The sequence below is a fragment of the Gorilla gorilla genome, chromosome 14 (genome assembly GCF_029281585.2).
Source record: "Gorilla gorilla gorilla isolate KB3781 chromosome 14, NHGRI_mGorGor1-v2.1_pri, whole genome shotgun sequence".
Lineage (NCBI taxonomy): Eukaryota > Metazoa > Chordata > Mammalia > Primates > Hominidae > Gorilla > Gorilla gorilla.
In genome coordinates, this window is record NC_073238.2 from 59,715,921 (window position 1) to 59,739,783 (window position 23,863).

The 23,863-nt window shown below is 43.5% G+C and overlaps 1 protein-coding gene across 15 annotated transcripts in view; it reads left to right on the forward strand.

The window, feature by feature from the left end:
- LOC101124545 (rubicon like autophagy enhancer) overlaps nucleotides 1-23,863 on the forward strand; it is a 95,203-nt gene that overhangs the window by 33,489 nt on the left and 37,851 nt on the right. For 3 of the 15 annotated variants that reach the window (XM_055359591.2, XM_063697336.1, XM_063697341.1), the window contains exons 2-4: nucleotides 3,517-3,687; nucleotides 8,004-8,126; nucleotides 16,036-16,238. In XM_055359591.2, coding sequence (XP_055215566.1) covers nucleotides 16,085-16,238 — 154 coding nt within the window. In that variant the 5' untranslated portion in view covers nucleotides 3,517-3,687; nucleotides 8,004-8,126; nucleotides 16,036-16,084. Of the gene's footprint in view, nucleotides 1-3,516; nucleotides 3,688-8,003; nucleotides 8,127-10,364; nucleotides 10,439-16,035; nucleotides 16,782-17,189; nucleotides 17,594-23,863 lie in introns of those variants that run through there. The other 12 variants (XM_055359590.2, XM_055359587.2, XM_063697339.1 and 9 more) reach the window with 8 other exon arrangements.

The window sequence follows — 23,863 nt, forward strand, 5'->3', positions numbered from 1 at the left end:
ATGAGTGCGATTGCCTTTGATGGTCCTCAAGTAGTGCAAAGAGGCTGGGCGTGGTGGCTCACGCCTGTAACCCAGCACTTTGGGAGGCCTAGGCAGGCAGATCACCTGCGGTCAGGAGTTCAAGACCAGCCTGGCCAACATGATGAAACACCATCTCTATGAAAAATACAAAAATTAGCTGGGTGTGGTGGCAGGCACCAGCTACTTGGGAGGCTGAGGCGGTAGAATTGCTTGAACTCAGGGGCAGAGGTTGCAGTGAGCTGAGATTGCACCGCTGCACTCCAGCCTGGGCAACAGAGTGAGACTCTGTTTCAAAAAAAAAGAAAAGAAAAGAAAAGAAAAGAAAAAAAGTGCAAAGAAAGAGTTTTGGTTGCATTGGTTGCATGATAATCATTGTTGGTTGTTGAAGTATGTTTAAGTAAATTACTTTACCTCCTTAATTCCCCCACCAAGTCTTATCATAGGAAGGTAATTCTATTGACAGAAGAGAGAAGGAATGCTCATCTGACTTTAATACATTACTCAAAGTGGAGCCAAGATTTGATATAAGATTTTCAGATTTCAGATTGAATGCATCTGCTTCAATCACTAAAGGACAGAAAAAGACCTTAACACAACTAACAGGAATATAACCTGGAGAAGTATGAGTGCTGAGAACACAGGTGTGGGGCACAGGAAAAGGAATATTTTGAGTCTCCTTCCTGGAAAGAAAGTACTTAGGGGAAGTTTCTAATTTCCAGAGGCTTAGAAGAGCACAGATAAGGGAATGGTGACTCTGCCAGGAGAAACTGACTATTGCCTGACCACTGCTCAAACTAGGGCGAGCTCAGCAAAGACGCAGGGCCCACAGAGAGTCCTTGGTGAGGCACCACTCTCAGGACTTGCAAATGTAAAGGGTGATTCAGGTGATGGACAGGAGGAAAAAGAGAAAACAGAAACTGAAGAAGATGGAGAGGTTCTTGAAGAGGAATGCTTCAAGTTACAGTGGCTTGACTTCTTGATTCTGTCTTAATTCCAAACAAGGTTATCATGAGGATATCTCAGGGTTTTTGTTTAACTATTAAACAATTGATTTTATTTTGATCTCACCAGTTTTCTTGTTGATGTTATTTTTAACTAAAAATATGTTATTATAGTAAAATGTACATAACATAAAATTTATCATTTTAAACCATAAAGATACACCCAGTCTTAATTGTGGAATGAGTGTCATTGCAATGGCAGGAAGGTTGGGAGAATCCCAAAGCTCCGTGAGCTCCTGCCATACCTCCTCACACCTCCCATTCATGCTGTCACCATCAAAACCGGCCTTGGAGACTCTTGGAACTAATCTTATCCTGCCGCTTATACAGTGGTGTGCTGAAGGCCAGTTGTTAAACATTTATCAGCACACCACTGTTGTTATCCCTGTTTAAGTCAAACTTTATATTCCTCTCCCCTCCAATTCCCCACCAACCACCACCTCCTCTCCCTCCCCTTTCTTATCTTCCCCCTCTCTCCCCTTTTCTTCTCCTCTTGCTTCTCTTCCTCCCATCCTCTCCTCCTCCTCATCATCTCCATCATCATCACCATCACGAAAGCTATGGTGTATTCAACATCTACCACGTGCCAGGCACTATCCTAAAGTGCTTTACACATGTTACTTAACTCTCACATCACGTCTGTAAAGCATGTATTTTTTTTCCTTTTTTTTTCTCTCTCTCTCTTTTTTTTTTTTTTTGAAATAGGCTCTCGCTGTGTTGCCTGGGCTGGAGTGCAGTGGCTCGATCATGGCTCACTGCAGCCTCAAACTTCTGGGCACAAGCAATCCTCCCACCTTAGCCTCTCAAATAACTGGGACTACAGGCGTATGCCACCACGGCTGACTAATGTTTCAAAATTTTTGTAGAGACACAGTCTCACTGTGTCACCCAGGCTGGTCTCGAACTCCTGACCGCAAGTGATCGTTGGGAGGCCAAGGCCTCATAAAGTGCTGAGATTACAGGTGTAAGCCATGGCGTTCAGACTTAAAGTATGTATTTTGATCATAATAGCTACCATATATTGGATATGTAGGGGCCAAGAGAAAACTTCCCCTTTGCCCTCTGAAGTTTCATTGAAAAATCAACTTGCAAAAGACAGATAATTGCAGAAAATGCTTACAAATTTATTAATATGTACATTGGCAGAATCACAGAATGATTACCCAACCCCCAGTGGAGTACAGAAGGTTACAGAAAGCATGGGGGCTCAGAGCATGGCCAGAAACAGGTTCTGGTAATAAACCAGGTTATAGTGGCAAGGTAAGTTATATGAGAGAGAGAAAAAGAGGAAGGAGGAGCTCTGGCTAGTAAACGTGGTCTTGTTCATGTAAATAAAACCTCACTGGTAGCAGCCCTCAGAGAAAATAGATGGTAAATGTTTCTTTCAGATGTTTAAAGGTGGCAGGCTCTCAGTTCACCTTTCCCACATGTAGACCAGGGAAGGCCTGGTTGCATCAATGCAGATTTTCTGCAGATGCAAATCTCCCCCACAAGACAGCTTTGCTGTCTCCCTGAGCAGCCATCTCAAAATATGTCAAAGAAATATATTTTGGGGTAAAATACTTTAATTTCCTTCAGATGTTTCCTGTGTGCTAGGCACTGTGCTAAGTACTTTACATTTATCATTTCATTTCTACTATAAAAGGGTGTGTGTGTGTGTGTGTGTGTGTGTATCTATCTATGCTATGATGACCAAAACAAAGGCTAGAGTCCTGTGTTTCTCTCTCCGCAATGTCAATTTAAAATATTCTCTCAGATCTAGTCTTTTTAGTCTAAAAAGAAAATAAAATTTTTAAAAATAGTCAAATTTATGACTCTGCAACCTCCCTTCACATCGCAAGATTATTTGAAGAAAGGCAAACTGGTCACATTTGGAGAATCTGATATTCTTGGCTTGATGTCAATCTCAAGGAATGGGGAAGTCAATCCTGCTGCAGACGGCAGGAAAATAGAATTTTTTTTTTTTTTTTGAGACAGAGCGTTGCTCTGTTGGCCCAGGCTGGAGTGCAGTGGTGCGATCTTGGCTCACTGAAACCTCCACCTCCTGGGTTCAAGTGATTCTTGTGCCTCCGCCTCCCAAGTAGTTAGGATTACATGTGCATGCCACCATACCCAGCTAATTTTTTAGTACAGATGGGGTTTCACCATGTTGGCCAGGCTGGTCTCAAACTCCTGGCCTCAGATGATCTGTCTGCCTCAGCCTCCCAAAGTGCTGGGATTACAGGCGTGAGCCACAGTGCTTGGCCAAATGGAATTTCAAAGCCCATTTGGTAACTGAGCACATGGAGAGCCAGATGAGACGCAAAGTTCTGAGCTAAAAGAGCAGAGTCTAAGTAATGGTCCAGAACACAAAACACTCAGAAGGAATGACTAATGACATTGCCACAATGTTCTCTGCCTGAGCAATTAGGTCACCCCAGGAAAACATGTAGCCATTTGAGGATGGAAAGGAGCTTTGTCTGTGCCTTACGGCTGCTCCCTCGCTTTCTTGCAGGCTCTGAAAAAGCCAGTGGGGGAGGCTCACAAATGATTCTGTCTAGGACTTTGTTACTCAGAGAGCAGTCTGGAGCTCAGCAGCCCTGTCGTCACCTAGGAGCTTGTCGCAGCATCTGGAGACCCACATGAGACTTACTCAGTCAGAATCTGCACTTTCCCAAGATTCCAGGTAATTCCTGTGCACATTAAAGTTTGGAAAGCACTGCCTTAAGGAATATTAGATCACCAAGGAAGGAAAATGCAAATATAGGCTTCCAACCTGATCATGCCCCACTGTTCAAAGCCCTTAAGTAGCTCCCACTGCCCTTGGAATTAAGTCTACAGCTCTTTAAAGTGGTTTTAGACTCCCATCTCCAGACTTTGCTGCTCACTCTTCCTTCTCATAATCCAGCCAAGCTCAACTTAGAGCAGCAACACAAACCAGCCAGGCTTTCTTTTTGTTCCATGTGTTGCACATATTTCTGCCAACTCTTACATGTTTTATCACTTTAACAAATAGGACTGGCCGGGCGTGGTGGCTCAGGCCTGTAATCCCAGCACTTTGGGAGGCTGAGGCGGGAGGATCACGAGGTCAGGAGTTTGAGACCAGTCTGGCCAACACAGTGAAACCCCATCTCTACTAAAAATACAAAAATTAGCCAGGCATAGTAGCACATGCCTGTAGTCCCAGCTACTTGGGAGGCTGAGGCAGGAGAATCATTTGAACCTGGGAGGCGGAGGTTGTGGTAAGCCAAGATTGTGCCACTGCACTCCAGCCTGGGCAACAGAGCGAGACTCCATCTCAACAAGAAAAAGGAAAAGAAAAAAAAACGAATAGGACTGCTTTAAAGTCACAGAAATACAACACTAATTAGGGACAATGAACTTTTTTCTTTTTCTTTCTTTTTTTTTTAGACAGAGTTTCGCTCTTGTTGCCCAGGCTGGAGTGCAATGGCGAGACCTCCGCTCACTGCAACTTCCGCCTCCCGGATTCAAGCAATTCTCCTGCCTCAGCCTCCGGAGTAGCTGGGATTACAGGCATGTGCCACCACGCCCGGCTAATTTTGTATTTTTAGTAGAGACAGGGTTTCTCCATGTTGGTCAGGCTGGTCTTGAACTCCCAACCTCAGGTGATCCACCAACCTCGGCCTTCCAAAGTGCTGGGATTACAGGCATGAGCCACTGCACCCGGCCGAACTTTTTTCTTTAAAGTCCCCAAGCCCACACAGGCCCAGTGAGTGTGGCTAGTCTCAATACAAGAAGCACATCTCTTCCCAGGAGGGTTCTCAAGCCAGCAACTTCCAACTGATAGCATTTTTCAAGGGACCTTTTTATTTACACTTGGTTTGACATTGTGACAGCAGTGCTAGCACCAGACAGTAACAACTGGTCTCTCGGGAGCCCTTCTTAGCTGACCAAATGTTGTAATGGTTCATTGAAACTCTCTACTTGTCTTTTCTTCTTCAGACAGGCTCAGTGTTTAGTGTTGGACATGATATGTTGTCAGCAGTGTTGACCAGAATGTCACCAGCTTCCTAAACTGTCTAAACTTCCTAGACTGCCTAAAGAGCTTCCACACACCTCTAAATAGAAATAAAGCTTCCTGGGCCAGGCGCGGTGGCTCATGCCTGTAATCCCAACTATTCAGGAGACTGAGTCATGAGAATCGCTTGAACCCGGGAGGCAGAGGTTGCAGTGAGCCGAAATCATGCCACTGCACTCCAGCCTGGGTTACTGGGTAATATTTTTTAAAATATTTTAGACTCTGTCTAAAAAAAAAAAAAAAAAAAGAAAGAAAGAAAGAAAGCTTCCTCTTGTATGGGGAAAGTCACTACTGTATGTTAAGACTAGGCATTGATTTTCAAATGATTCACATTTTCCATGTAAGAAGAAAAAAGAGCTACGTGTTATCCTCACAAATTTGCTGTTAAGTCCATATAATTTAACTACCAGTTGCTTGATTTTTAGGGTTCTCCAGAGAAATAGAACCAATAGGATATTGAAACTGAGGACTTTTGCTCATTTTGCTTTTGTGTATATATGTGTGTATATGTGTATGTATATATACACAAAAGCATATGTATATGTATACACTATACTTTCTCTGTGTGTATAAATATATGCACATATATAATATACACATAATATATGTATACATGTATATGTATATTTGTATATATATCTATATCTATATATTACATATATGAGAGAGAGAAATTTATTTATTATTTTATTTTATTTTTTGAGATGGAGTCTCCCTCTGTTGCCAGGCTGGAGTGCAGTGGCATGATCTCAGTTCACTGCAAACTCCGCCTCCTGGGTTCAGGCGATTCTCCTGCCTCAGGCTCCTGAATAGCTGGGATTACAGGCTCCCGCCACCACGCCTGGCTAATTTTTGTATTTTTAGTAGATACATGGTTTCACCATATTGGCCAGGATGGTCTCGAACTCCTGACCTTAGGTGATCCGCCCGCCTTGGCCTCTCAAAGTGCTGGGATTACAGGCATGAGCAACTGCGTCCGGCTGAGAAGTTGATTTATTATGAGAAATTGGCTGACATGATCATGGAGGTTACGGAGGCTGAGAAATCCACAATATGCTGTCTGCTAGTTGGAGACCCAGGAAGGTCGATGGAATAATGAAATCCAAGTCTGAAGGGCTGAGAACAAAGGGCACAGTAGGAGATGAGACAAGATGGTCTAGCTGAGGCAGTGGGGTGGAGAAAAAGGGGTGAATTCTTCCTTCCTCTGTCTATTCAGGCCCTCAAGGGATTGAATGATGCCCCCTAACAGTGGGGAGGGCCAACCTACTTTACTGAGTTCACAGATTCAAATGCTGCTAATCTTATCCAGAAACACCCTCACAGACACACCCAGAAATAATGTTTGACCAGCTATCTGGGCATCCTCTTATCCCAGTGACACATAAAATGATCTATCACATTGATATTAGAGGCATTTATTCACAACTCGTTAGAGAGAGAAATGGTTAATCCTAAAAGTTTTCAGACTATCAAAAACACACCAGCCATGACTCACAGACTTTATATTTAGCCAAAATTCATTGATTCAACAGATATTTTTAAGAGCCTATATTATGTTCAAAGCATTTGGATAATTAGGGAAAGAAAAAAATTGAGATATTTCCAGGTGAGTCCAGGAAACCACTTGGCAGGTATACGAAATCCAGAGACTGTATGTCGTCAGTGCAACCAAAATAATTCAGGCTGTCAGGGTCCTATTAGTTTCCTCTTGCTGCTGTAACAAGTAACTATAAATTTAGTGCTTATAACAATAGAAATGGCCGGGGACGGTGGCTCACGCCTGTAATCCCAGCACTTTGGGAGGCCGAGGCGGGCTGATCACTTGAGGTCAGGAGTTTGAGACTAGCCTGGCCAACATGGTGAAACCCTGTCTGTACTAAAAATACAAAAAGTAGCCGGGCATCATGGCCTGTGCCTGTAATCGCAGCTACTTGGAAGCTGAGGCAGGAGAATCAGTTGAACCCAGGAGGCGGAGGTTGCAGTGAGCTGAGATCGCACCACTGCACTCCAGCCTGAGTGACAGAGTGAGACTCTGCCTCAAAAGAATCAAACAAACAAACAAAACCAATAGAAATGTATTATCATATAGCTCTGGAGGCCAGAAGTCTGAAATGAGCCTAGCAGGGCTAAAATCAAGGTGTCGGTGGGGCTCTGTTCCTTTTGGAAAGCTCTGGGAGGATCTGTTTCCTAGTCTCTTTGTCTTTATAGACGCTGCCCATATTCTTTGCCTCATGGATGGCCTCCTTCCATTTTTTTCAAAGGCAGCAATGGCTGGTCAAAATTTTGTCACAATGAATCACTCTGACTCTGACTCTCCTGTCTCCCTCTTTTACTATAAGGATCTTTGTGATGACATTGAGCTCATATGGATAACCCAGGATAATCTCTTCATTTTAAAGCCAGCTGATTAACTAGCAATCTTAATTCTTTTAAAAATTTTTAAAAATATTTTATTTTAAATTTTTGTTTATTTATTTTTAAGACTGCATTATGAGACTGGCCAATTTTTGTATTTTTGGTAGAGACAAGGTTTCCTCATATTGCCCAGGCTGGTCTCGAACTCCTGGCCTCAAGTGATTCACCCACCTTGGCCTCCCAAAGTGCTGGGATTACAGGCATGAACCACTGTGCCCAGCCTAGCAATCTTAATTCTATCTGCAGTTTTAATTCCCCCTTACCATGTAACATAATTACAGGCTCCTGGCATTAAAATGTGGACATCTTTGGGGGACCATTATTCCACTTATTACAGGGTCTGATGTAATCGGACCAAACTCACCAGAGATTAATATATAAGCAAGAATGATAATTTATTACTATGTACTATAAAAATATAACATTAGGGGAGTGGAGTAGGTGGGAATGTCCATACTGGTTGGTAAATGCCTTCTCTATTTTTTTTTCAGTGTATTTTCTCTTTTATTCCAACGCTATATTTACTTTTTTTTTTTTTTTTTTTTAAGATGGAGTTGCACTCTTGTTGCCCAGGCTGGAGCACAATGGCACGATCTCAGCTCACTGCAACCTCCGCCTCCTGGGTTCAAGCGATGCTCCTGCCTCAGCCTCCTGAGTAGCTGAGATTACAGGTGCCCACCACCACCCCCGGCTACTTTACTAATATTTTATTTAGGGTCTTTGCAAACATGTGAATGAGTTAAATTGTTTTATTTATTAATTATACTGTAAGTTCTGTGATACATATGCAGAACATGCAGGTTTGTTACATTGGTATACATGTACCATGGTGGTATGCCGCAGCCATCAACCCCTCATCTAGGTTTTTTTTGTTTGGTTTTGTTTTGTTTTTTTGAGATGGAGTCTTACTCTGTCACCCAGGCTGGAGTGCAGTGGCGCGGTCTTGATTCACTGCAACCTCCACCCCCTGGGTTCAAGCAATTCTCTGCCTCAGCCTCCTGAGTAGCTGGGATTACAGGCACTTGCCACCATGCCCAACTAATTTTTGTATTTTTAGTAGAGACAGGGTTTCACCATCTTGGCCAGGCTGGTCCTGAACTCCTGACCTCGTGATCCACCCGCCTTGGCCTCCCAAAGTGCTGGGATTAAAGGCGTGAGCCACCGTGTCCGGCCTGTCACCTAGGTTTTAAGCCCGGCATGCATTAGGTATTTGTCCTAGTGCTCTCCCTCCCCTTGCCCCCCACCCCTTGACAGGCCCTGGTGTGTGATATTCCCCTCCCTGTGTCCATGTGTTCTCATTGTTCAGCTCCCACTTTGCACGCATGCTTATTGCAGCACTATTCACAATAGCAAAGACTTGGAACCAACCCAAATGCCCATCAATGATAGCCTGGATAAAGAAAATGTGGCACATATACACCATGGAATACTATGCAGCCATACAAAAGAATGAGTTAATGTCCTTTGCAGGGACATGGATGAAGCTGGAAACCATCATTCTCTGCAAACTAACACAAGAACAGAAAACCAAACACCACATGTTCTCACTCATAAATGCCTTCTCTTTCTATAAGCAAATTGACATAGAAAGTCCACTTTTAAGTAGATGGCTTGGTGAACATAAAATCAGAGCATCACATTAAGCTGAATGACTTTAATGGCTGGTGAAGTTAATTGATGCAAGAGAAGCTGGATCTATAAACTTTCTAGAGATGCAACCTCTGTTCAGGTCACAGACCAGTGTCCGTTGGTATTCATTGTACCAGTGCATTAGAATTTATGAACCACTGTGGTAGGATAATTTATTAAGGAATTCATTTGTATTTTGCGGCTGCTGATAATTAAGAAATTGATTTATTTTGTTCTTACTGCTTTGTGGAAAAATCTGAATCAATGAGACCTCTTTTCTCTCCCCTCCTGAAAGACGGCCAGCAGGGCTGGGAGTCCCAAGGGGCAGAGTTAAAGATTTTTGTCTTTAGTTTTTTTGTCTCCAAGATATGGTATGCAGAGAGGCAGGAGTTGCCTGACTGGGAGGTAGCTTCTTCAGGTAGGAGATAAGGGAGAGGGATTTTTTGTTTGTTTGTTTTGCTGGGAAGTTTGAAGAAGGTGTTTGAATGAGGAAGAGACTCTCTGAAAGGGTAGCATTTGGATGCTGAGCCATTAAACCTCTAGGGGCTTGGCAAAGGATCCCTGTACCTACACTGGGCATAGAGTGATAGAACTTCCTAATTAACACAGGCTTTGAAAATGGGAACTTCTGCAGTGATAATGATGGAACAAAGGCCAGAAATCTTTCCCTGGATGTTCCATAAGTACCTGGGCTCTCAAGAAGCTCTAGCGGGGTAAGAGTAAGGCTCTCCAACATGTGGCAGACTCCATTGCTTGTCATTTACTCAAGTAGGAAATACCAGGTCAATTTCATTTGAGTTAGAAGAAATTTTGGAAAAATAAGATAATGTCACTTTTTTTTGATACCAGAGTTATAGAATAAAATTCATACTAGCCACCTAAGATTTTATCTAAGTCTTTTAGCCTTTCCTTATCAAACAGTCCATGTGGAAATGACTTGGGGATTATCTAAACTGGGCTACAAGGCTACCCCCGAGACAAAGGAAATGTCAGGCACAAAACACTGAAGTATAGGGTCAACACTAGGAAGTACATGTGAAGAATATAAGATGTGGTCAATGACTTGGGGTACGAGGGTAGGAAAATGGAGAATATTCCCAGAACAATTAGTGGCTATTGTGGATTTTAGGGTATTTGAGGCAGGCTTGAAAGAAGAGACTGAAAATTAGGTTGAAATTTCAGACAACACTATAAATGTTAGATGAAGACTTTGAACTTTGGACATATTAACTGTTTCCAAGCATGGGATAATCTTAGTTTAACGTCTTTCTGTTTTGCAGGATGGCATTCAAATCATACCGCACAAGCCATGAGAGCAGTTAAAAACATTTACGAAACACCTAAAATATATAAAGTACGTGGCTAGGTTCTGGATGGGGGATGGGGAAGAAATTCAAGAATGAGTAAGGTTTTCCTGGCTCCACAACCCAGTGGGCAAGACAGAATACAAACAACTTAATGTCTTTAGTTCTAACGGTAGACTGCCATTGCACTCATGTGGAACCACGGATTTTATCTATACCACATTGTTAGTCATAAAAGTAGACCACAAGACAGGTGCAGCTTCTAGTTCTACTAGTCCAGCTAAGAGCATCTTCAAAGAGGAAAAGTGGCAACTGTGTACTGAAGACACAGGAGGAAGGACTAAAAGTCAAAGGTTACTTCTTGTTATCTGTCAGACCAAGAGCACATCCCCTCATCCAGTCATTTTCAGGAACAGGCTTACCCTGGGGATAATGGTCAGCCTGAAGCTATGGGATGGTCCTAACTGGTCATCTTGGCTGCTGGAAGCAAATAGTCAGTTGGGTCTACAATCCTTTTAATTTCTTCAATTTTTCTCTCTCTCTCTCTCATTCCCTCCCTTTCCTTCTCCCTCTCTGTTTGTAAATAGTGCATAGATTTAATATCAAAGGTGTCGACAAAAAGAGACAAACTCTATAAAATATTTGAAGAGATTTATTCTGAGCCAAATATGAGTGACCATGACCAGTGACACAGCCCTCAGGAGGTCCTGAGAACATGTGTCCAAGGTGGTCAGGGCCCAGCTTGGTTTTATACATTTTAGAGAGGCATGAGACATCCATCAAATACACTGAAGAAATAGTTGGTTTGATCTGGAAAGGCGGGACAATTCAAAGCCGGCGGTGGTGGGGCTTCCAGGTTATAGGGGAATTTAAACATTTTCTGGTTGACAATTGGTTGAGTTTGTCTAAAAACCTGGGATTCATAAGAAGGGAATGTTCAGGTTAAGATAAAAATTGTGGTGACCAAAGTTGTTTTGAAGTCTTATAGTGTCTGCCCTTAGAGACAATAGATGACAAATGTTTCCTATTCAGATCCTAGTTAATCTCTTTAGATTGGGAGGGTCTGGAAGAAAAAGATCTAGCTATTTTAATAGAGATCTTTTACAGATGTAAATTTTCCCCCACAAAGAACAGCTTTGCAGGGTCATTTCAAAATATGGCAAAGAAACACGTTTTGGGGTAAAATATTTTGATTTTCTTCCTTGTCTCGTGATGTTATGCCAGAGTCAGATTGGAAAGTAAGTCACGACATACAGGGTTAAATAAAACCCATCTGATGAGAATTTATGATTTGTAGGGCATGACTCCCCAGACCGCTTAGACAGGAATTTGGGCAAAAAAAAAAAAAAAAAATGAGTTTAGTCCTCAAAGGTAAAGAGTCCCTTTTAGGGCCACATCTCTGACTATGCCACCACAAACCCCCAGCTACTTAACACCAGCTGGAGCAGAGAATAAAATGGCAGAACTACTCTTCCTTCTGAATAAGGAGCTGCAACAACCCAAAAGCTGGGCCCTGGGCACCCCTAAATGGAAAGAAAAATAAATTAAGATTTATTTGATTATTTTGAGACAGAGTCTTGCTCTGTTGCTCAGGCTGGAGTGTAGTGGCACTATCCTGGCTCACTGCAACCTCTGCCTCCCGGGTTCAAGCGATTCTCCTGCCTCAGCCTACCAAGTAGCTGGGATTACAGGCATCTGCCACCATGCCCAGCTAATTTTTGTATTTTAGTAGAGGTGGAGTTTCACCATGTTGGCCAGGCTGGTCTGGAACTCCTGACCTCAAGAGATCCACCCACCTCCACCTCCCAAAGTGCTTGGATTACAGATGTGAGCCACCATGCCTGGCAAAGATTTATTAACATTCATAGAGCCAGGCATAGTGGTTCATGCCTGTAATCCTAGCACTCTGGGAGGCCAAGGCGGGAGGATTGTTTGAGCCCAGGAGTTCGAGACCAGCCTGAGAAACATAGGGAAACCCTCATCTCTACAAATAACTTAAAAAATTTAGCTGGGTGTGGTGCTGTTTGCCTGTAGTCCCAATTATTAGGGAGGCTGAGGTGGGAGGATCACCTGAGCCTGGGAGGTCGAGGCTGCAGTGAGTCATGATCATGCCACTGCACTCAGGCTGGACAACAGAGCAAGACCCTGTCTCAAAAAAAAATTAAAAGCAAAAAGCCTGGGTGTGGTGGCTCACACCTGTAATCCCAGCACTTTGGGAGACCAAGGCAGGCAGATCACCTGTGGTCAGGAGTTCGAGACCAGCCTGGCCAACATGGTGAAACCCCATCTCTACTACAAATACAAAAATTAGCTGGGTGTGGTGGTGCATGCCTGTAATCCTAGCTAGTTGGGAGGCTGAGGCACAAGAATTGCTTGAACCTGGGAGGTAGAGGTTGCACTGAGCTGAGATCATGCCACTGCACTCCAGCCTGGGTGACAGAGTGAGACTCCATCTCAAAAATAAATAAATAAAAATTAAAAAGAGAAATGAACAAAAATTCAAGTGAAGAATTTCCAGATGTAGGGGCCCTGTCAGCTGATTGCTTTCACCTGGGCTTTTACTCCAAAGAAGTATTACATCATGATAATACATTTATTTTTTTACATATATATGTATATGTAAAATATATAAATAATATATACATATATACATACACCATACACATAAATATTTGTGGTAAAATATAACAAAATGTATTATCATAACCATTTTTCAGTGTACATTTCAGTGGCATTAAGTACATTTACAGCATTGTGCAACTATCACTACAATCTCTCTCCAGAACTTTTTCATCAACCAGACAGAAAATCTGTGTCCATCAAGCAATAACTCTGGATTCCCCATCCTGCCAGGCCCTGCCAACTTCTGTTCTACTTTCTGTCTCTATGAATTTGTCTATTCTAGGTTCCTCATGTAAGTGGATTCACACAGATGTGTCCTTTTGCAGACAGTGGCTGTTTAAGTCAGACAGGCAAGGAGGAAGAGAAACAGCCAAGCCAAATGCAGCTTTCCTCGGTTCTTTCCTTCCCTGGTGCTTGTCTGGGTTTCTCTCCCATGCGAAATCATCAGTCTTTCTCCCTGGGACTTCTATGTGGTGAAGATGCCATTAGGCACCCTCTGGTAGCTTATAATGCAGTTCATTTCATCTCATTTCCTTCCTGTTTTGTACAGAGACTGGTTTCCCCTTTGCTGACTGTCAGCTGAGTTCAAAACCGGGGTCAAAGCTCTGCTCACAGCACAAATCACTTCTTGTGAAGCCTGGCTGGGTTTTGGCAGGCAGCTGCTAGGCTTTCGGTCTTTTATGAGGCTATCCTGGCCACAGTGGAGCTTTGTGTGTGATCAATGGGTGCTGGGCATGAGCCCGGCTGGGCTAGCTGACACGGTGAGTTGTCCCTGACACTCATGACTTTCAAGCCCTGTGTCTTGGAGGGCACTGTGATCTGGAAGTTCACCTTCCCCATGAAAAAACCCAAACCAGCCTCTCCTTTTCCTGCATGGTGATCCGTCTGTAATGATCAGTGACATTCTCAGAATTAACCAATCAGGAAATTCTTGGAAAGTCCACGCCTCAGCATTTAGTGCTTGGGAAATTCTACTTCCAGATCCCAGAGGGGACAGAGCAGATTTCCAGTGAGCATTCCTAACTTGAAAAACCTGTCCCTGAATGTTTCTCCTTAGTCCTAGAGATGCTCTTTCAGAATGTGAACCTCCTGCGTCTGTGACGAGATGTCGAAGGTCTATACTCAGATTTAGTAGGATGTCCACGTGATAGTGCCTAGGCCTGCCTTATGGCAGTTTTGAGAAAGGTGATTTCAGAGTGGCTTCAGAGGGGATGACTAAAGCCCACAATCTTGGTCCAAAATATCCTAATCTCCCTACAAAAACGATTTTCTTGCCTTGGACTATGTCCAGTCTGCCAACTAGTACAGCTGTTTCTGGTTTTTGACTCACTGATTTACCTGGCATGACATTTCCTCTTGTTTCAAGATTCTTTCTCTAAGTTCCTCCTGACTCCTCTTTCCCTTTAAGTATTCCTGAAACTGGCTCTTGCCTGGTCCCTTTATTTCATTATTCTTCCATCTTGCTGGTAGTATGGTGGAAATTGGACATAGGGTTTCGTGTCAGATACACCTGCCTTCAAAGCCTAACTGTGCTACCTACTAGCTCTGTGACCTTGGGCAAGTTATTTGAACCTGTCTAAGTCATAGATTCCCCCTTGCGAAATGGGAACAAATGATTTGTTATTCTCAGGGATGTTCACAGACTTGCTTAAAATAATAAGAAAAAGTACCTGGCACATAGCCAATACTCAAAAAATGTTAGCACACACCCACACCTTTTTCTTTCTGATTCATTTAAGGTAAGCCCTTCCCAATCGGCCTTCAGCTGACCTGAATTCCTGGGATACTGTATTTGGAATTTTAAATATTCCAAATATCCAGAGTTCTTGCAGGTCAAAGCTGGTCTATGCTCCAAACAGGCTGCCCCCAAGGGAAGCAGGGTAATTGGCAGCTAGTATTCATCTGACTTTTGTCATATTGATTCAATATTTTATCCGAAGATGGCAGCAACTAGTACATGGTGCCACCGTTTAGCCACTCCATGCCAGAGGTACCAGGCAAGTAAAAGCCAAATTACCAGTGCCTCTGCTCCATCCTGGAAATGACAAAGGACAAAGCCAAGGAACCCAGGAAAGTGCAACGGGATTTGGTTTTATGCAGCAGGGAATCTTCTAAGAAAGCCAGGACCGGTTCACCTATGTGTCATTACCAGTGCAGGCAGCTCAGAGGTCCTTCCCCGGGAGAAGTCAGGGCACCGCGAGAGAGAGCTTAGCTTCCTTCCTTCCTCCATCCCTCCCTCCCTTCCTTCTGGGACTTAGGTTCCTTCCTTCCTTCCTTTCTACTTTTCTTTCCTTCCTTCCTTCCTTGGCTTTGGTTCCTTCCTTCCTTCTACCTTCCTTCCTTCCTTCTTTCCTTCCTTGCTGGGCTTAGGTTCCTTCCTTCCTTGGCTTAGGTTCCTTCCTTCCTTCGCCCTTCCTTCCTTCCTTCCTTTCTTTGCTTTCCTTCCTTCCTTCCTTCCTTCCTCCCTCCCTTCCTTGGCTTAGGTTCCTCCCTTCCTTCCTTCCTTCCTTCCTTCCTTCCTCCCTCCCTTCCTTGGCTTAGGTTCCTCCCTTCCTTCCTTCCTTCCTTCCTTCCTTCCTTCCTTCCTTCCTCCCTCCCTCCCTTGGGTTCCTTCCTGCCTGCCTGCCTTCCTCCCTCCCTCCCTCCTTCCCTTCTTCTCCTTTCTGGTTTTTTTTTCTTTTTCTTTTTCTTTTTTTTTTTTTGACAGAGTCTTGCTCTGTCACCCAGGCTGGACTGCAACGGCGCGATCTCGGCTTACTGCAACCTCCGCCTCCCGGGTTGCTCCTGCTTCAGCCTCCCTAGTAGCCGGCATAACAGGCGCCCGCCACCACGCTCGGCTAATTTTTATATTTTTAGTAGAGACAGGCTTTCACCATGTTGGCCAGGCTGGTCTCGAACTCCTAACCTCAAGTGATCCATCCGCCTTGGCCTCCCAAAGTTGGTTGCTGGGATCACAGGCTTGAACCACCGCACCCGGCCAGAGCTTAGGTTTCTATTCGTGACAACTTTCTGTATTGGTTGGCAGGTTCTCCTAGCACCACCATGATCTCAGGACTAACCACTGCACACCCGTGATGGGATTCCAAACCTTCGCTGCAAGAGGACAAGGTGACGAGTTGCTGACAGTGAAGGCTGAACTAACGCGGACAGTGAAGTGCTACATGAGTCGGACTCAGACTCCAGGTGAAGCAGCCAGCAGAGGTCAGAGAGAGACAGCTCACGTTCCGGGTAAGTTGCAGGTCGATTTCAGGGCCGACTCATCCAGATTACTCATTCTTCATTTCAGGCAATTGTATGACTGCTAAATACTGCTGCTGGGAGCATCTGGGGTTGGGAAGTCATTTCTGCCAGGTCTTTGACCCCTGAAAGCGTCGTCGCGTCTGGCGCAGCGGGTAGGCAGGGCGGGATTTCTAGGAGGACCGGCAGAGGCGCGCATAGGTGCGTGGTGCTGGGCCCGGGCGCCGCGGCACCGGTGTAGGAGCGCGCATGGCCAGAGTTTCTTCCATCTCGGCGACGTCTCGGTGCCTGCAGCGGGAATGGCGCTTTGCTTCCCTGAGGAGCTTCTAAAGAGCTACGGTGGCACCCGTGTGGGAGGCCGGGGGCGTGGCGGCGTCCGGGCGTCGCTGTCCCCTCCTCGGTAGCTCTCCTCCCTCCCCTTTCTGCTGTTACCGGGAGCGCGGTGGCCACGGAACGCTGCCCGGAGCCGCACAAGGGAGGACCCGACGCGCGGCGTTTACCCGGCGCAGCGTTCCACCGCTCGGGTTTGGCTGGGTGAGGCGGGCGGGGCCGGGGGCGAGAGGGGAGCGGCGCGGGGTGGAGAGGGTGTTTGGAGAAAGGGAAGGGAGGGCCGCGGGAGAGGTTGGATGGTGGAAGTGGCTCCAGAGAGGTTTGTGCCCAGCAGAGACACCCAGGTATCTTAGGGTCGCTCAGGGCAGTGTCGGGGACCCCTTGGAGACAGTAGGAAGGGGCTCCTCGCGGGGTGGCAGATTTCTATCCCGTTGACTTTGTAGAGTGAGGTTGACCCTGTGTTCGGCTTGGGCCGGGAAGGGCGCAGAAGCGGGACCTCAGGACACTTTTACGCAGGGCGATTCTCAGAGACTACAAAGCCTGCGCCCTGCGTCCTCCCAGGCGCAGTGTTCTGGGATCAGTGTCTTTTCTCTGTTTTCGTCCTCAACACAGCCAAAGTCGTGGATATGTGGTGACAGAAAAACATTTGGCTACATAACTGAGCTAGGCTGGAGTGTGAAATCGCGGCGTGTTATTTGGTCCGGGCGCCCTACATAGCAACCCCCACTCTTCTCGCCCCCAACCCCCCGCCACGCCGGACACGGTCAGGCGGGCGTTACCCCAACCCGCCCCTTGTGAAGTCCACCTGCTGAGACTGATACAGATCCCCTGCGAACTTGATGCTGTCCGCTTGGAAAACGTGGAGAACTTTCAGAGGAGGGGTTATTTCGCCTTGAGTGAAAATTAAGACTCGAAAAGGAATACTCAAGAGCTGCCCTTACTGGGTTATTTCTGTGAAATTTGGAAGGATCTTTGAATTGAAGATGTGGTGGGAGCGCGCAGAGAACACAGAATCCGTAAGCTTGAGTTTCTTAGACCCAGTTTCTTAAAGCCGAAGTAGCGGGGAGATCTTGGCAAGTCAAGAAAACTTCTTGAACTTCAGTTCCCTTGCCTCAGGGGGAGAATACTCCAGCCATACCCCACTGTGTGGTTTAGAAGGTTAATGGCCTGGAGGGAGGGAAGTGTTTTGAAGCCTATAAAGTATCCTGTGAAGGTATCACCACATTGCTGCCCGCTGAAACACTGCCGGCCGCCCGCCGACAGAACTTTGTTTGGAGCCGAGTTAAGACAGCATCTTTATGGCAGTGCTGGGGTTTTCATGATTACCGGTCCAGAGTGTCAGGACACGTCTGTTTCTCAAACCCCAGTTTCTGCACTGCCACATGAAACTGCTCATTACTGAGTGACAGCAGAGGACAGGAACTTTGCCTTTTTTCATTAACTTCTTTAGGGCCTTTACAAAGTGGGAGATGGTAGGAACTTTGATGAAAATTGAGGGTCATAGCCTTGGAGCGGGGTGAGGGGTTAGATTTGACTGGACATAGTCTTCATGCAACCGTTTAACAACAAAAACATTGTTGGCTGAGTTCTTGTTTTTTGATACAGGGAACATTCTGTCAGAGCCAAGGTTAAACATCCAAGAGTAAACGTTTGTTGGTTTTTTTTTTTTTTTTTTTTTGCATGATCTTTAGAGGATAATAAGTGAAAAACTAAAGAAAGGGTGCATTGCTTGCTGACACATTTTTCCCCCCCCATCTGAAGGCACACAAATAATAGCACTGGCAAATTTGAATAGTTTCCCTTGTTACCAAATCTACATTCTTATTTCTAATATGGAACGATTATTTCTAGTATGGAGAGAAATATGGAATTTCTAATATGGAAGATTTAGCATGATGTGTCATTGTAAAAATTTAGGCAGTTCTTGGATAAGTATGTCCAGCCTTCCAGAGACTATAAGTGTAGTAATATTAGTGCCTGTTAGTCATATTGTGTATCTTCCTGATACCCAATTAGATCTCTGATTGTTTTTTCTTTTTAATTAAAAGGAGCTGAAAGATGACTCAGTTAAGAAGCTGGAAAATAAAACCAGGTCTCTTTAACTGTACTGTCTTATTCTGAACTGAAAGTCTTTCTGCAATAATAATGATGGTAATAAAGCTAACCTTCATAGGACATTGTGTACCAGACTGATACACGTGCTACAATTCTGTTCGTTCTCACACCATCCGTCATGGGGGAGGTTAAGAGCATTGCTCAAAATCACACAGCTAATAAGTCATTTTTCTCAGATTGGCATTAAAATTGTATTTAATTGGGTCCTGTGTGTGCGAGTGTTTTAACTTTTGCATTGTCTTTTATCCCACACACGGAGGCAACATGGATGGTGAGACTAGGGGCTATGGACAAGGTTCCAGGGTTTGGACTTGAGCATGCTGCTGAGTGGCTATGTGGTCATCACTTTACTTCCTTTTCTGACCCGTGAAATGATGATAATAATTCTACATTGAATGAATCCTTTGTTTCTACTGAGCCCAAAGTATGCTCCGTGAAAGTAAAATACTTCTCAGAGTGTAGAAAGAAAAGTTTCAGATTCAAGCCTTTTTGTCATCAGTAGGCCGGAAAATGAATAGAAGTTAGAATAAACTATACACTTAATGTGATTTTTCCAACAATTATGTTGAAAAATTGTTTAAAAATGCATTCATTCCAATGATCCTTAGCTTTATATTTATTGAAAGAAGTAAATGTAAATTAGACCTCAAAGTTTTTTTTTTAACAGGTAACGTTGAAAAGCACCCACAGTAAGCAGGTACTGTTTGCTGGTTGATTTTAGATGATGAAAATTGTAGAGTAAGTACGTTTGCAGAAAACTGTAGAGTAAGTACAATTATAGAGTAAGTATAAGAAGAATTGTATTCAAAGGTATTGTATTATAAAGAAATGTATTCTTCTTATACTTTTTTACGTTCTTTTATTCCGACAAGCTAGAGTTGATCAGAAAAGAACTGAATTCCAAAAATATATTTAGGGCACTTCCCTATTCTCTCTGTATTTACTTGGAAATGATTCTTAGAAGTTTTTGGCATGGGACTTTTAAGTTTGTTAAGTGAAGGGACTAGCACTTATCTATATGCATATTTTGCAAGTATTTTTAAAAATATGGCTCAATTGTTAAATCATTTTATTCGTCCCATGACTTATATAAAAATCTGGGGCTTTTTTGGTTGCTCACTTTTAGTTTAGGCTTGGTTTTATGGTGATCTGGGCTCAGGGAGGTAGACATGTCAATGTCATTAGCATTGCCAAGGTATAGGCAGTCTGCTGCATGCTGTGTGAATATTAATATTCTGAAGAGATATTTGAGTCCACAAGATTTAAAGATCTTCTGTTCACCGCTGTGCTTGTAGAATTAGGGCTAAATTAGTTTAGCCTGGGCCTCCTGGGTCTTGGTCATTTGAAAATAGCTCCTCAAGTAGGCTGGCTATGTGTCTTAGTATAGCAGAAACAATTCATTATTCACTCCATGTGTCGTCTATTATACTGTGAAATTACAGATGATAGTTTTCTTGCTTTCTGTTTTTCCAAACAGTGCCACCTGGACTTGTGGGTTTGGCTCATATACTGACTGTTTCTTAATCAAGATAGCTTTAATAGTCTTCACCCTACCCCCATCCTCCAGCTGCCCTTTGGATGTTGCTGTGTAGAAACCAAGAGAGTTCATTTTTGTTGGGGGCTGGGCTAGGTTGCTAATAATCTGAAGCGCCTTGAAGGATTCTGACCTAATCAAGGCATAAGGAAATGATGTGTGTGTGTGTGTAGAAAATTTGGAACTGTGCCAGGCACAAAGTAAATGTCATATAAGCATTAGTTATGAATTGATGAGGAGGAAGGTGTCAGAAGATGAATGCTGTAGAGAAGGCTACGGGGCAGTACATGGAGAGAGTGGTTATCTGTAGAGATGTGGTTTTGTCATAGGTGATGGGAAAGGTCTCAGTTTGAAGGTGATGGGTAAGGTCTTCATTTGAATAAAGATCCACAAGAGAGTATGGGTAGAGGGGCATAGAGGTGTCCAGGTAGCAGATAAGGAGGTCAGATAGGCAACCTAGGGACTCATGGACAGATGTAGCAAATTGAAGGTTTTTAGAAAACTTACAGGAATTTTTTAATGGAAAATTTCAAGCTTAAACATAGAATGGTACAATGAACAACCTTCTCCCTTCTCCCAGCTTCGGCAGTTATCAACATGGCCAGTTGTGCTTCATCCATGTTGCCCACTGGCATTATTTTAAAGCAAGTTTAAGAAATTCTACCAATTATTTCTATTTATCGTCCCCACTGACATTCTATCAGTTATTTCTAAATACTTCTGTATATATATTTCTAAAAAATAGGCACTTAAAACATAACCACAATACTTAACTTTTTTTACCTTGTTTATCATCTGTAAATCTTGGCCTTAGAGCCTTCTTGCAGCACTGGTTGAAAGATAAGCATGGATAGGCCAGGCGCGGTGGCTCATGCCTGTAATCCCAGCACTTTGGGAGGCTGAGGCGGGTGGATCACTAGGTCAGGAGTTCGAGACTAGCCTGGCCAACATAGCGAAACCCCGTCTCTACTAAAAATACAAAAAAAAATTAGCCGGGCATGGTGGTGGGCACCTGTAATCCCAGCTACTTGGGAGGTTAAGGCAAGGAGAATCGCTTGAACCTGGGAGGCAGAGGTTGCAGTGAACTGAGATCGTGCCACTGCACTCCAGCCTGGGTGACAAGAGCGAAACTTCATCTCAAAAAAGAAGATAATCTTGGATGTCTGGATTCCTCAGGGTAGGGTCTGACAGTAGGTGCTCAATTGCTGGTGGTCATCTGTTATCTTTACCAGCCCTTGATTTTTTTTTTCTTTTCCTTTTCTAGATAGTTCTATCATGACAATTTCACTTTTACTTCCTCTTTCTTCTCCTTACCTATTTTTGACACATTTATTCAGTATTTCCCGTATCTACTCTCTACTTCTCCTTTTAACTTTCTCCTGTCCTTTCAGTATTTTTGTTCACAGCCGGGTGTGTAGCTTGTGCTCTTTTGATCCCTGTAGCCCATGAAATACAGCTCCCTTTAGTTCTAGATCTTTTTGAAGGGAGATGAGCATTTCCTATTCTTATTTTTTAAAAAATACTGTTACTGAGATTGAGATAGAATTTACATGCCAAATGCTTCACTGATTTGAAGTGTACAAGTCTAGCCAGGCATGGTGGCTCTTGCCTATAATCCCAGCACTTTGGGAGGCTGAACTGGGAGGATTGCTTGAGGCCAGGAGTTTGAGACCAACCTGAGCAACATAGTGAGGCCTTTCCTCTACAACAATAAAAAATTGGCCAGATATGGTGGCACACCTGTGGTCCTAGCTGCTCTAAAGGCTGAGACAATAGGATCACTTGAGCCCGGGAGGTCAAGGCTGCAGTGAGCCATGATCATGCCACTGCACTCTAGCCTGAGCAACAGAGGCCGAGGCGGGCAGATCACCTGAGGTCAGGAGTTCGAGACCAGCCTGACAAACATGGAGAAACCCTGTCTCTACTAAAAATACAAAAATTGCCGGGCGTGGTGGCGCATGCCTGTAATCCCAGCTACTCTGGAGGCTGAGGCAGAAGAATCACTTGAACCCAGGAGGCAGAGGTTGCAGTGAGCCGAGATCGCACCATTGCACTCCAGCCTGGGCAACAAGAGCGAAACTCCGTCTCAAAAACCGAAAAAAAAAAAAAGGAAAAAAGTGTACAAGTCAGTGATTTTCAGTGTATTCACAAATATATGCCATCATTACCACAGTTGATTTTATAACATTTTCATCACCTCAAAAAGAAACCTGGTACCCTTTAGCTGTTCCCATCCCACCACCCTAAGCAACCACGAATCTCCTTTCTATTTCAATGGATTTGCCTATTCTGGACATTTTATATATATATATATATATATGAAATGGCTTTTGTTTCTGGCTTCTTTCACTTAGCATAGTCATTTCAGTGCTCATCCATGTCAGAGCATAAATTAGTACTTCATTTCTAATGATGGCTGAATAACGTTTCATTGTACGGATATAGCACACTTTGTTAATTCATCAGTTGATGGCCATTTCATTTGTTTCCACTTTTTGGCTATTATGAATAGTGCTGCTAGAAATATTTGGGCACAAGTTTTTGTGTGAATGTGTGTTCTCATTTCTCTTGGGTATATATATCCAGGAGTAGAATTATTAGATTAAATGGTAACTGTATATTTAATATTTGAGGAACTGTCAGACCATTTTTCCAATATGGCTTTCCATTTTATTTGCCCAAACATGGAAATCTAGCCATTTTTCAAGTGCAGCTGCCTACCTTTACTTTGGGTAAATTTCTGTATTAATATTTTTTCACTGTCTTAGTTATCAAATTCTGTTGCATATAAATCTGGTTTTTTTAATATATGTAAAGTTTTTAGGTAGAATGTTAATTTAGTGGTGGTCCCCAAAGTGGAGGGTATTTACCTTTAAGTGTAAGATGATTCATTGGAAAGAAAGAACAAAATTCTATTTTTACGTATGCTGTATGTATCCTAATGTATTAGCATAGCTGTACACATGTAAGGTGTATAAATTAATATTCTTATATTAGATCTGTGTGGTGCAAAGCTTTTTTATACAAGTATGAATAATAATAAAATTTTGTGAACAATTGTCCAGAGGCATGAAATCAAATATACCTATGTAGGTCTTAATCCTATATTTTATGACATGTCTGATGGGAAAGTTCTTAAAATTACTTTGCTAATGAAATTGAAAATAGCCTGCTAATTTCAGCCCACACGGAACGTGTGAAATACCAGTGGAAACAGCTTTGGATCAGGTTCAGACTTTTGTTTTTGTCCTACTTCTGCTAATTACTAATGGCGAGACTTTGGGTAAGTCCCCTAATGGTCTCCATTTCAGTTCTCAACTTGGCATAATAACACCTGAAATTTTGCAAATTATGACTTTGCAGAATGAGACTGGGAAGGGTGTCATATAAAGCGACCAGAGGGAGTTAGTCATTTGGGTGTTTTGGGCAACCCTGCAGTTCTTTTAGGTGAAATATTCAATTTTCCATGAACTTTGCCTTCCCCTTCTTACTTACCCATTTCTCTTGATTGCTTTCTGTCCTTCTGTTGTGTTCTTCTGACAGCAAACCTTCAAAATTAATGGTCATTACCAAAGGCTAAATCAGCTGGAGTGGAGTCCTTTGTGATACCACCCAGCCAGGGAAACAGTATAGCACT